Genomic DNA, 14,611 nt, shown 5'->3' with positions numbered 1-14,611 from the left:
GTCACCTCTATGGTTTATCTTACAAGGGTACAGGTGAATAGTTCTAAAAGCAGAGTATGAATGTCTTAACTCAATAACTAAGAAAATGACATGAAGGCTACGTTAACCAGTTTGATGAGAGTATTTCAAATTGTATATGAAAACACCACACTGTATCCCGTGTTTGCATTAATGTACACAGCTATGATTTAATAAAATAATTAATTAATTAATTTAAAAAAAAAATTTCACAAAATCAAATAAATATAAAAAAAAATTCCAGGTTCCAACAGTATTTTCTACATTTAAGTCTCCCAAATAAAAGTAATGATTTGTGTCATTTATTCACAGTATCTTTTGAGTACTTTCAAGTCACTGTGCTAAATTCTGGCTAGAAAGTGGTTAATGAAATAGACATACTCTCAGCTCTTTTGGAAAATTAGCCATTAAGCACCTATGAACATAAAGTAACATAATTATAATGGTGATAAACCCTGTAAGGGAAAAGAACATGATGTTATAAGAAAAACTACTAAGAAAGACCCAATCTAGGCTGGGTGAGATAGTGAAAATCTTGAGGAAGATACATTTGACTGAGGCATCAGGATGTGTGGAAATCAGTCAAGAGGGAAAAGAGCATCAGGCTAAAGCTTTAAGGCAAGAACAAATTCAGTATACCTGAATAACAAAAAAGAAAAAAGTTGACAAGAACATACTAGGCAGAGAGGTGAGTTTCATTGGATGATATTGGAGGAGAAAATAGGGACTAGGCTTTGGGGCTATTGAACCAACAAGCCCTTGAAGGGCTTTGAGCAGCAAAAGTGAAATAATCTAATGTTTTAGAAAGAACACCCTAGTTGTCTGGAAGACAGATGGGAGGAGGAGCAAGGGAGGATGTGGGGAAACTGGTCGCCCATGTGAGAGATAATGTTGGTTTGGATAGAGTAGCAGCCACAGAGATAAAGAGAAGAACATGGATTTGAGAGACATTTAGAATTAAGAATCAATACAAGTTTGGTGAGTGACTAAAAGTTGGGGATGATGGGAACTGGGGTGTGAGGAATGACTTCTCAGGTTTCTGGCTTAAAGCTTCTTAGCAGAAAAGAAAAGTTTTATTTCTGGAGGTGATGAAGGTGAAAGAAGAAGTGGATTTAACTGGAGGTCAGGGAGATACGGAAAATAAGAGCTCCCTCCTAGGTATCTTAAGTTGGAACTGCGCAGAATACATCCAAGTGGAGAGTATCAAGTAAGTAGTTACATACTGATTCTGGAGCTCAGAAAAGAGGTTTGATCAGCTTATAAAAATGTGGACAGTTACTGACACTTATATAAGACTTAAAACAAGGGGAATGGATATTCAAACTTAGAAAAATAATATAGAAAGGCAGGTAGTCCAGATATTTGGGCTTATTTGGGCTTGACAACACAAAGATATAGCAAGAAAAGATTCAGGGGCTACGTAAAAGAGAAAGCCAGAAAGAGTAGATAGAAATGGGAATGGGAGGTGAGATAGTAAAGATAACATGTATCACTTTGAAAAGAGAATAATACTGATGTCCTTGGAAGAAATATCTAATTATCAAAATTTGGAAAATCTGTCTGACATAGTACTCATTTTTCCTACAAGTATTGGATTCACCTTGACTCAGTGAGGGAGAAGATCCATAAGAATAATCACTGGATTCCACTAAAAACCACAAGGGTAGACAATGTCATTACCTGATTCCACATCAAGGGAGTATTTATCAATAGCCAAGTTCATGGTTTGGTAGGCAGTGGTGCAAAATTCTTCCAGGATCATGTATACAGCACTGTTGACATTAGGAGGGACAGAATTGACAAACTTCATCCGGCTGTTCACCACGATGCTGCCATTTCTGAAGTTGAGGATTTCTAAATTCTGGAACCCTGTGAGATTTGACTGGAGGTATGGAACCAGCTACAAGACATGGAAAATGGTAAGATTATTGACAGGGTTTTGCATTTTGTTCAATATATACCAAAAAAAACCAAACAAACAAAAAGAATAATGAGCTCTTCCCTCACTTTTCTAAATTGTATTCTATTTACATTTAAACTTTTAATTAACAAAAGTATCAATTAGGAATTATTTGAGAGCATAAATTAGGAATATCATGAGATTTTCATATAGGAACCCCATGGAACTCATAAACTGTTCTATGAAAGTTTTGCTCTCTGTTTCACTAAAGGATCACAACAGTGAAAGCATCAGAAGGATCCACAAAATGTTGGTCTCACAATAAAATGTGAAAATATGTTCCAGCTCCATCCATATAAACATGAAAGAGGTAAAGTCTCCATCTTTCTTTAAGGCTGCATAATATTCCATGGTGTATATATATATATCACAACTTATTGATCCATTTGTGGGTCAATGGGCACTTGGGCTTCTTCCATGACTTAGCAAGAAAGCTATAACCCAATTATAGCCCAAAAATATGGGGAAAGGGGAAAGGGAGGGGGAGGTGATTGGTGGGACCACACCTATGGTATATCTTACAAGGGTACATGTGAAACTTTCTAAATGTAGAATATAAATGTCTTAACACAATAAGAAAATGCCATGAAGGCTATGTTAAGCAGTTTGATGAAAATATTTCAAATTGTATATAAAATGAGCACATTGTACCCCATGACTGCATTAATGTACACAGCTATGATTTAATATAAAAAATAAATGTGAAAATAAATTTCAAACTTATTGCAGTCCCACAATTCATGGAATACAATCTTCCACGTAACCTGTCACATCACCATCACCCCACTGTTGTGTTCTCTGTCTCTTTACTGTTTTCCTACCAACTCCAGGCCTTGACATTATTTATGGATAACAGAAAATGAATGTCCACAGCAGATCACACTTTCTTAGTGTTGGAGGAAGGGAGGGGTAGTTCATACATGAGTCCCTAATGCCCATGTTTCACTTTTTGTGCTTACCAGTTCTAAGAATCTTTGCTCCAGGGCTTTATACTCCAAAGAGTTTTTATTAAATAGATCTTCTGAAAACATCATGTTAGTCACTCGGAGGCTGAAGAAAACCACCAACGCTCCAGCAGTCTGAGAATAACTCAAGTCACCTCCTTTTGTTGGCCGAGCCACACTAGCCATCCCTGTGGGGTGAACTTTTGTAGACATTTCCACATAACTACCAACCTTGCCATTTTGTTCTTGGATTAGCTCAGGCTGATAGTAATCTGTGCCTACCCGGTCCAGTTCTAATGAAATATCCTGTACGCCCATAATTACTTCATCTTCCAACAGGGTGGAACTTGTGGTTGGAGGCAATTTGGGAGACTGTGTCATGGAAGCTTTCAACCAAAGTCTGTCAGTACTTTGCAGTGTACTTGCCAATGTGTCTTTGGACAATTTCCCTAACGAAGAAGTTCTTGCCCAAATTATATCCGATTCTGGCAATGCAGTCCACAAAGGTTGCATATCAGGTTTCACCTTGCTGTCAAACCATTCTAGGTTGGGTGACTCTGTAGTTTGTTCCATATCCTTCCTCAGGAAGGTATCTACTTGATCAGGCTTATCAATAGAAGCAGAGATTGCTACAGATGCCAGTAGAAGAGGGGCTTTTGTAACTGAGTCATCAATGTCAGGAACCTCTGAGGTGTGCTTGGAGGAAATTAGAGATGCTGACTGAGTTCCACCAAGGGGCTCTTCCTCTGTAAAGTTTGTGGATCTATCACCATGCCCATATTTTGAACGGTCAATAATTTGGTCTGTGGAGTCCATTTTGTCAACCATAACTAGTTTCTCATCTTCACCCTCAGTTGGCAAAAGTGAATCATCTTCTGGCCATAACTTAGACAGAGATTCAGTGTTCTTCTCTAATGAAGTCTCACTCCATGGCCAAGTGATCAGATCTGCCTGTTGCCCAGACCCTGAACCTAAGCCACTCTCTGATATGAAGTCTTTCTCCATGGATGTGTCCGGCAGCAAAGGGCCCACTTCTAATTGGTCTTTGACTTCAGAGGTCAAGGAGTCCAAGCCAAAAGGTACAGTTATTTCTTTAGCAAGATCTAAGGGGGCTGAGGAGGTCAGATATGGTGAGGATGTTAAGGACACACCATAGTCTTCCAAGAATGGTACTGTTTCTTTTGGCACAGGCTGAGTGAATGAACTTGAAGGCAATGAATCAATAGGAAGAAAATCTGACTCTTCAACATTAGCTAATCCTGAAATTAAAATTTTTATTAATTAATCTACAGAGATACCAAAATATATTTCTAGTTTTTCTAAAAAAACTATTTCCTATTTTTCCCATTAAGTTAGTAGGGATAGTTGCTGACTTTTACTGGGCTATATCTAGCAAACAACAAGAAGATATGATAGTATGTTTGTGATATAGTCACTCACGAAAATACCCTCCTTCTTCAGGATTATTATTGAAATAGTCTTCAAACATTTGATTTATTTCAGTCCAGGAATATAAAGAGCTAATAACAATATTGATGCCAAAGACTAAATCCAGTGATATTTCAGAAAGAAAATTCCCTACATGTGTTTCTCTTTGAATTCTCATTTCTCTGTTAAGTTTATTATCCCTCATCCTTCAGATTTACATCATGTTCAAAATCCTGAACTCACTATTTACATCTCTGTTCACCTTCGCCTTTCAAATGTATACTCCATCCCTAAGTCACACTGATTTTTCCTTTCCTCTCTACAACATCTAGAAGACCATCTATTTCATTTTCACTTCTTTATCTCTTTTGTGGCTGCCCTGGTTAAGGTCCTCTCCTCAAGCTAAAACCTTTAGACTTGGCCTCCCACAATTAATCCTACTATAAGCTCCTGGAATAATCTTTGATGTTGTTTGTTTACTACTCTAAAATTAAGTAAGGTGGTTCTTTAGTAGTAGTAGTAATTTAACTGAATTATATATTCTTCACTATTACCTTCAAAATATCGATTAATTGATCCCCACCCCAGCTCTACAAGTTTATTTGTTACTACTTTACCAATCTGGACCCTCCATTACAACCAATTAAATCTGACTACTTCCTCTCTCACACAAGTTTCTAAAGACATTTTCCCCCTAATAAATGCTTTTCTCATAACCGCAGTCCTGTCCTCTCATCACAACCCTTGTCATTTGAAGAAGTATGAAAAGTGGTCAGAGCTCCTCACCATCTTCTAAGAAGTGAGATCCAGAAGTCCCCTCCTCAGGAGCCACAGGCAAGCCAGTCTGAAGCACTGCTGGGGTGACAGAAGGAAGAGTCAAGCTGCTAACCTCTAAGACCTCTGGGGAAGAGCTCAGGCCCATCTCCGAGGGAAAGCCTAATTCGCGTGTAGACACTAAATCACCCAAAGGACTTTCTGACCAGAGTTCCCTGTAAGTGGCTGAGGGAGGACCAGAGCTGAAATCAAGTGGTGAGACACTGCTGGAGGTGGATTCATCTGCTGAGGGCCATGCAGCTTGAAGGGCATTATCCTGGGGGGAAAAAAAGGCTAAATCATATCATAGATAAAAGAAACACATAGAAAATGATTTCAAACCCCTCCTATCTATATCCCTAGGCTTCCTAGGAACAAGTGAGCAATGTAATATGGGGGGATGGAAGGAGACATGGGCTTTAAAGACAAACAGATCTGTAGTCAAATCCCAATTTAGCCACATACTATAAGATAATATAGAGAAAATCCATTATATGTAACCTCTCAAAACTCCCGTGTAAAGTGGGGAGAGATGAGATAACATGTTTAAGAGACCCCCAAAACAGTGAATTTGCGAGAGAGAATGTTTCTCTTGCTTTACCTGCTTCATTTCCATCTTTTTAGCTTAAATGACTTTACACAGAAGTTACTAATACCTATAAAGCCCACAGCAGTAAACATTAGCAACTCTACCCATCATTCTGAAAGATATTCGATTAAGGCCCTCCATGTTGATCAGAAATATCAACACAACAAATGAATAGAAACACCTGTGAAATGGCATCACACATACAAAATATAAACAATTTCCTCTTTCTAGTGACTTTTTACTAACGTAGTACTAATCTTAAAATTTACCTTCAAGAATAGAAAAGTAGAAACATAATCTTGAACATGGTAATTATTTATTTATTTACTTTAGGATCTTTTTTTTTTTTTTTTGAGACAGAGTCTTACTGGGTCACCCTTGGTAGAGCACCATGGCATCACAGCTCACAGCAACCTCTAACTCTTGGGCTTAAGCAATTCTCTTGCCTCAGCCACCCAAGTAGCTGGGACTACAGGTGCCTACCAAATGCCCAGCTATTCTTCGTTGCAGTTGTCATTGTTGTTTAGCTGGCCTGGGTCTGTTTCAAACCCACCACCTTGGTGTATGTGGCTGTCACCGTAACCACTATGCAATGGACGCCAAGCTGATGGTAATTATTTAATCTTATGAAAAATACCAAATGTAAAAAGAAGTTTAATGATGATACCGATAGGTAAAATGGCCATGGCCTTTGGCAGTTTATGTATTTCCATCCAACCTGGGATATGAATAACAAAGAACAAGAAGTACCAAACACACAGAAGGAAATCATAAAATATTTCATGGGTATATGAAAACTAAAGAATGAAAATAGAAAAGAATAATCATTCTCAAACATAAATGGGTAGTAGAAGAGATCACACTGGAGCTTTTTAGAAACACCACTTCCCAGGCCCCATACCCAGGTATTCAAACTTAATTGGTTCACGAGTAGGACCGACATACTTTTAAAAGCTCCCTAACACAACAAACAGCCTGATAATGTTCTGGGTATGCTATTCCTGCCCAGATTTCTAACACACATCTATCAATTGCTAAATAGTTATATTTCTTAGCAACTGGAACATTTAAGAAATTCCTTATATTTATCAACCTATCCAAAGACTAGATAGAATTCATGGAAGAGAATAAAGTGAAGCCCAGGAAAACGAATAAGAAACTCTGACTCTAACTCTCCATCCCTCCTCCTTCCTCCAGCCCTCCTTCCTATCAGTGGAAGAGAATTTGCACTGGTAGACACTCTCAAGCCTAATATACTTTTTGAACAAAAGCACACAATTTTAAGGTGGCTAACTAGAGTTCAGTCTATGGCCATGAAATAAAACAGAACCTTCTGGCCTATGGAGGAAGTCAACGCAACACATGGCCTCTTCTGCATGCCTCAACATCCCTTTTTTGCTTCCTTAACCCTGTCCACACTTCCTTTAGTAAATCCATCTAGGCAATTCTGCTACTATTGAGACCTTAGAGATGCCATATTATACAAATGCACCACCATTTTTTAGTGCAGGGCATTTAAAATTTCACAAATGTTTGGATCATTTCTGTCAAAAAGGGATAATTCATAATGAAATATAAATGTCCAGAAAATAAGCAATGAAACTCAATTAAAATAACATCATGAGGTACAAAGTTATGATTTAACAAAAAATAATTTAAAAAAATAAAACAAAATAACATCATGAACCAAAAATGATGTCATTCTGCTTAAATATAATTAGAATTTAAAATCTGGAAAGAAAGAAGTGATTAAAAGTGCATGGTGTAATATTAGTAAATATTTTTGGCAATGTAGCTTTGGTTAAACAAGAAAAGAAAAAAGGAATAGAAGGAAGACATATCCAGACATTAGACTGGAATTTAATAGCCTGAGTCTGTTGAAGTGAAATATATGGGGGAAAGGTGAAACATTTATAAAGAGAAAGAAAGCTGAAAGCTACCCTCATATGACTAGATATAACAGCAAATGAGCTACAAAAAAATGGAAAGGTTTCAAGATAATAAATTCCCTCTTGAGGAATCCCATACCAGAAGTGAACTTGAGGATAATATGACTTGGTTCATGAGTCAGACCCCCCCAAAATGATCTAATCAGAGAGACTACTTCTGGCAATTTTCTAGTACACTTTAAGCACATGCAATCACCAGGAGTAGATAACCTTATGTTATTTCATGCAGTGAAAGTGACTCGGGATTGCTGATCTGTGTACAAGGAGCTTGTATACAACTTAAAACTAAATACACAAATAGCTGTCATGATCTAAACCTTTCTGCCTACAAGGTCTAAGTTATTTTGGGTCTTTAAGAATTGACCACTTGGCAAAAGCAGGAGTTCAAATCCAGATAAATAGAAGACAACAAATTAAAGTCCAGAAAGTGAAAGGAAAAAAATTAAGTAAAAATGTTGGCTTTTATCTTGAGAAAGGTTCATGTGTTTTACAAGACCATCATTCGGTTCATAAAAATCTGATGTTGGGAAGGGTGCTGAGCATGCACATGCATGTGAACGCAACGAAAGTATCAAGTTTTAAGAGGTGGACACTTAAGAATCATGTAGTCCAACCCTGTCTGGTAAAGATAAGGAGCTGAGGTTCACAGAAGTGAAATGCCCAAAGTCATAAAAAATAAAGAAAAAGTCAGAACCAGAAGTCAAGTCCCTAGATTTCTCAGGGCCAGTTATCTTCCCCACCATAACAGTCATTCACACGGAAGTCTCTTTTTCTTTTTTGCAGGTTTGGGTTGGCCCAGGCCGGGTTTCCCACCACCCCCAGTATATGGGGCTGGTGCCTTACTCCTTTGAGCCACAGGCACCACCCCACATAGAAGTCTCTGTAAGTATATATCCCAAGATGGTGAAAAGGCTCCTAGAGGAGAAACTGGAGGCAACAAACTTGGCAGTCCATGCCCATTTGGGTTAGCCTAGTCCACAGATCGACAAGGCCCAGGTAGACACAGAGGGGAAGGAGAGAAGGAGGCCATTTCCTAATATTTAAATGTCTGCTCTACGGAATGTGGGGGCTGTTTATATAGAGAGAAAGGTTTCTTCCTTTTTCCTTTCTTTTTCTAGTTTCTAAAACCATAGATGTATTCGGAGGAAAGTAAGAAGGCCATTGAATCAATATCAAGTTCTGTTTTTCAAAAAAGAAGTTACAGTGTGCCAGGAACTGTTGTAAACATGACATATATCAGCTCATTTAGCCTCAGAAAATAAAAATGATATAATTTCTAGTACATTTCATTTTCTTAAAAAAAAGTAGTCTCCATGGCAGAGAATTCACTTTTTTCCCCTCTTAATTATCTGAAAGTATTTTAAAAGATGTGTTAAAGGTACCCACGCTTCCGGCTGAATCAAGTATATTTACATTCTTGCAAATTCCAAATGTGCATCTCCTTTAAATTCCACGTCAGATGGTTTGAGCCCTTTAATCCATGCTTAAGAAATTGAGTTTTCTCAGAAAGAGTCTATGCCCTGACACACATTAGGAAGGCAGCTTAATCCTCACTGAAGAAGTACTCAAGCAATATATTATATTATTTCATTTTACCTATAAACTAAATGCCTTTTCATTTCACAAAAAATCAAAAGAGGAACAATGTATAAAGTCTATAATAAAAATCAAGTCACCCATATGCAACATAAAATGTTAAAGTAAACAACTTCTCAAATAAAGAAGAAAGACCATCCATTCCAATTAAATACCCCCTAAGAAATGGCATGGCAATGAAGCTTTCTTATACAGTTTGAAAGGTGGGTCTTACATGCCAGAAATAACACTCCATTTTTTTTATCAATAGATGTTCCCATAGTAACAAATTCAACTCATGAATTCTTTTAGTTCAATGTAGTATATTGACAAGTTTAATATTATATTGGCCAGTTTTGTTTCTGCTAATGCCAGATGAAAATCTTGGTAGTGCTATGAAAAGCATACCGTGTACTAAGTGATTTTCCAAGTCAGGGTGCCAGAAAGATGTCAAATTCAATAATCCAACATTCCTATCTCTAAAAAAATTTTTAAAAATCAAATCCAGTAAATAAATAAGTAAACCTTAATTCTATAATAGAGTAAAATCTTGCTAACAGTTGGGAAAGGAAGAGGAGGATAGAGGATGGGAGAATGGGAGGGAAGGAAGGAAATAAAAAGAAAGTAATAACCAGATGTAATAACCAAATGTCTCCTTAAATTATTAACGCCCTAAAGTTACCAGTAATCAAAAACAAGGAATTGGCTTAAGTGCAAATGGAATTACTACAACATAAATGAACAAATGAACCCAGTTAGTTGATACTTGCCACCATCATTAATGGGACAGCCACAGCCAAGCTCTAGCCACCTTCTGCCACAAAGAAATCTGAACTTAATGGCATCAGATCTTCTGGTTTTCAAAAGAAACTAGCACTCTTTATTTTTTATGGAAAAATCTCCTGATTTTTTAAAATTGGCTTATTTTTTAAAATCTGGTCCCAAAATGCACGTCTAGAGCTAGATCTAGCTGGTCTCTAGTTTGCAACCTCGGTTTTCTGTAGGAATTCCTGTCTTTACACTATGATTCTAAAACACCAAAGTTCCTCCCTGTGGTTAGAGAAGTCCCAGGCTCAATGTGATTAGAAGTGAGAACTAGTGGTGCCATCACCATTTCCTGCCACTGAACCCTGGATGGACTTCTAGGGCAGCATTTCTTGTTTGTTTAGAAATCTGTCTACTGCTACCAGACTGGAAACTTCTTGTAGGCAGGGCCACACCTCATTCACCTTAGTTTCCCCAGCACTTGGCACATGAAAAGCACAAAATAAATACATTTGAATGGATGAATAAGTGAATGAATAAATAAATACACACCAAATGAATGTACTCTGTCAATCCCCCCAATCTTTTTTTCTCTAATATGTAACTCAGTGAAAACATTATTTCCCGTGATTCCACATTGCAAAATTTAGTTGCTCTATAACTGAGTAGTGGAAATGACTACAGAGATCAATGATTAAATGACTTGGGAGCAGGCTTTCTAAATTTCCATTACTGGATTAAATTTAAGAAACAAGTATTTCAAACAGTAGAAGTCTGAAACACAGTAGAAGTCTTAAGAGGGTGAAAGGAGGCAATATAGATGAGTCTACTGGGTCTGTTAACAATCCAAGATTTCTGTACTCATTGTAGACAGGTAAGTCTCTAGTGCTGTTGCAATTGTAGTTGTTATTGCTGGTGTCCTAGCAGCACTTCAAAAAAGCCATTTTCTTTTCTACCTGATGCTTCCCTATAAGTGAAGTGGCAGGTGGAGATGTGGAAGGGAAAGGCAATTCCTGATGGAGCTAAGTGGTAAGAATGAAAAGAAGTTTATTCCACCCTGTTTCTGCGCAAATGGGAAAGTTTTCAGTCCAGGTTACAAAGAGGCCTGATTTAGAATCCCAGTCATTTGTCAGCTAGCTAATATTTTTACTCTCCCTTGTCTTCTTTCCATACACACACTATTCTCCATGCCTTCCAGTCTAAACTTTTTTTTTTCACTATGATCCTTGACACAAAAATCAATACTCTATACCTATATACATCACTTTATAGTCTTGGCTATAAAAAATCTGGATAACTATTAGAAAACAACTCAGTGGGCATTTAATAGCTACCACCAAACAAGGAACCATAAATAAGTTTTCTACCATGTGTGGAGTTGGCAATGACGACACTGTGGAAGGCTTAAGTTTTCTGAACCAACACTTTTTGGTACCTATGAGCTGACAACTATGAGTAATGTTCCAAGGATGATGAGAATATCTGAAATGGGACAGCTTGGGAAAATCATGATGCCAAAGTAAGCGGGTAAGGATACAAAGAAGAGAAAATTGAGAGCCTGGTTCTAGACATAAAACATAGAAACATACCGGAATAGATGACGGCGTTGCCTGAAGACTTGAACTTTGAGTGTTCCAAACTTCTTCAGCTTGGGGAAGCAAAACTCCTCTCACTGGGAAAGCAACAATAGTAAAGAACATTTTCAGTTAAGACTTATTGTATTTGTGGTGCAGGAACAACTTAAAGCCAAGTTGTTCAATTTTGGCAGAACAGGTGGGGCAAACTTGCTTAGAGAACGTTTGCTGCTGTATTCAGATATTTTATTTATATTGACACAATCTGTCTGAATTATAAAAACCCAACATAAAATAAAGGTTCTTTCCATTATTACATTTAGGACACTCCTCTACTATTTCCTTTCCTTTCTCAAGTCAGTTTTTTGTTTGTTTGTTTGTTTGTTTGTTTGTTTTGGGGGGTGCTGGTATTTGTTTGTTTATTGAGACAGAGTCTCATTCTATTGCCTAGCTAGAGTGCCGTGACATCAGCCTAGCTCACAGCAACCTCAAACTCCTGGCTTCACATGATCTTCCCGCCTCAGCCTCCTGAGAGCTGGGACTACAGATGTCTGCCATAATGCCTGCTAATTTTTTTAGTTTTTCTCAAGGCAGATTTTATTTTTTTCAAGAGTCACATGAAAATTATTTTTAAATTGATTTTTTTTTATTTTAAAAATTGTCTTGAAATTTCAGTTCACTTGGTTGATGCTAGGAATGGTAGAAAAGCATGAAAAATGATTTCTTTCTTGACAGAAAGCATCTTTGAGAAACAGTCTAGGACACAAACAAACTTCATTGCTATAACAACAGTAAAGACCAAATAAAGAAGTGAGAGTACGTTGTATAATTCAGCAAAGATTTACTGGATCCTTGCTATTTATCACAGACTTTACCAAAGTTGAGGCAATAAATATTAATAAAGCCAGCTGCTCTTCTGACAGCGCTGCCTATGACAGATAAGCACAAATTATAAAACTAGTGAGGGGAACACAGACAAAGAAGTAACTGATATTTCCTAGAGTGAAGAGAGAATCGATTAAAAGCTAAAAAGGAGGGATTTCCAGAAGGGTAATCTGATGTTTGCAACCAGAGTCTCTTTATTCACCTGTTCCCACTGACTCAACAGAAAGGGATCAAGCATAAGCCAAAAACCCCTATTTGGTTTAAGCATTTTCCAAAACTGTTTTCAGCTAAGTATACTATTATCTTGTCATCTATGGAAAATAAGCTCCATGAGATAAAGAATGATTCTATCTTTTCATTGTTGAACCTTGTTGGAATACTTGGGCTAGATAAAATAGTGAACAGAGAAGCTTGTTATAATCTCAAACTACAGAAATTTTTTGTGCAAGGCTAATAAAGACTAGGTAGAGATGATCAGGTTACCTAGAAAGCTGCAGCCATTCAGAACTACGAAGTTGGCATCCACAGAAATGGATTTTAGGGACAAAGTTCTGAGTAATAGAAACATACAGCTAATGAAAGGCCAAGGCACCTGAATTAGTTGGTACTAGATATTTTAAAGCATTTGTTGAACTTCCCTTCAAATTCTAAGAGAGTTGTTGACCTCTTTTTTAGGACACCTTTTAGGAGGAAGCTCCTCCCCAGTTTCCATATTAAAGAAAGATCTGGCAAGGATGCTTAAGTGTTTCCCAAAACACTTCACTTTGCCTATCAGGTACCTATTCTTCACGCCATTCTCTCACCAGTCTGGTTACCAACCTTAACGTTTACACCTTCTGCTCCATTTAGGTTCCAATCTCCTTTAGGAGACCTCTTAACTATATCCTTTCTCTGTTAGATCCCAATATTCAGACTCCTAGACCTTTCTGCCCATATACTGTCCCTATGATTAGCACTTAGCTAGTCTCTATTAGCCTTGCACAAAAAAACTTCTGTAGTTCGAGATTATAACAAGCTTCTCTGTTCACTATTTTAATCTAGCCCAAGTATTCCAACAAGATTCAACAGTGAAAAAGGAGTATATGAGGAAGTAGTCCCAGGGTACCCACCTTGCTCCAAAATACAAAGACTCTCTAATGTCTAAGAACAGATAGCTTTATATCACTATCACCCACTGGAGAGAGAGTTTCTCCATCTCAAAGTCCTAAGAAATTCACATAAGTTCAGGCCAATTTGTGACCCTGTCTCAGCAGAATATCATATCAAAGAAACATCAGTCCAGAAAACAAAATAGTTGAAAAGCAATTTAAAGTTTTACACTAGCCTCTCAAAAAACAAACAAAAACCCTATTTGGAGAATAAAGGATTCTATCACACACAGTAAAATTTTACTAAATTTTTTCTCTTTCTCTCTCTCTTTCTGTCACACACACACACACCTGCCTGAAAAGACAAAACTTTCCTTTCTCTCTCTCTAAAAATTTTTCCTCCAAACTCCAACCCAAAAAAATCTTGACTCCCTAAGTACTCCTCTATCTCACCTTTCAAATCTATTCTTTTCTCTTCCATTCATAATTTTCTGTTCTCCCTGTGTAAATCCAACTAGCTTCTCCAGCATCTGGTTTTGTTTATTTGTCTATTCTCTCTCTCTCTCTCTCTCATACACACACACACACAGACCCCTAGGTGATAGCTGCCTGAAAGGATAGAGGCTTATTTAAATAAAACATACTAGTCTCAGTTACCCAGAAGGCTGAGGCAAGGGGATCCACTTGAACCCAAGAGTTTGAGCTAGGTTGCTATGAGCTAGGATGCCATGGCACTCTACCCAGGGCACAGAGTGAGACTCTGTTTCAAAAAACACAAATAAAAATAAACAAATAAATAAATAAAACATACTCCATTGATCATTGTAATAGCTAAACTACCAATAAGCAAAAAAATCATGGAGAAGCGAATATGAAGTAGCAAGTAAGGTAACAGGACACCATGTCGCTGATAAGAAGATGGGCACCAGACCCTAAGCAAGCTTCAGACCTAGGTTGACTAGGCCGCCCTTTAGCCTCCAAATCCAGAGTAGAGTCTCTCTTTGTGATGATCCTGGACCCACC

The 14,611-nt window shown here is 37.6% G+C and overlaps 1 protein-coding gene across 1 annotated transcript in view; it reads right to left on the bottom strand.

Moving 5' to 3' along the window:
* Positions 1 to 14,611, bottom strand: part of IMPG2 (interphotoreceptor matrix proteoglycan 2) — an 87,814-nt gene that overhangs the window by 16,181 nt on the left and 57,022 nt on the right. The window contains exons 11-15 of the mRNA XM_023508059.1: positions 11,631 to 11,713; positions 5,137 to 5,440; positions 3,748 to 4,181; positions 2,938 to 3,660; positions 1,699 to 1,918 (exon numbers count right to left, since the gene is read on the bottom strand). Of these exons, the coding sequence (XP_023363827.1) occupies positions 1,699 to 1,918; positions 2,938 to 3,660; positions 3,748 to 4,181; positions 5,137 to 5,440; positions 11,631 to 11,713 (1,764 nt within the window). The remainder of the gene's footprint in view (positions 1 to 1,698; positions 1,919 to 2,937; positions 3,661 to 3,747; positions 4,182 to 5,136; positions 5,441 to 11,630; positions 11,714 to 14,611) is intronic.

Source organism: Otolemur garnettii, unplaced genomic scaffold (genome assembly GCF_000181295.1).
Source record: "Otolemur garnettii isolate 467f Iridium unplaced genomic scaffold, OtoGar3 scaffold00220, whole genome shotgun sequence".
NCBI lineage: Eukaryota > Metazoa > Chordata > Mammalia > Primates > Galagidae > Otolemur > Otolemur garnettii.
This window is presented reverse-complemented; position numbering and strand designations above follow the sequence as displayed.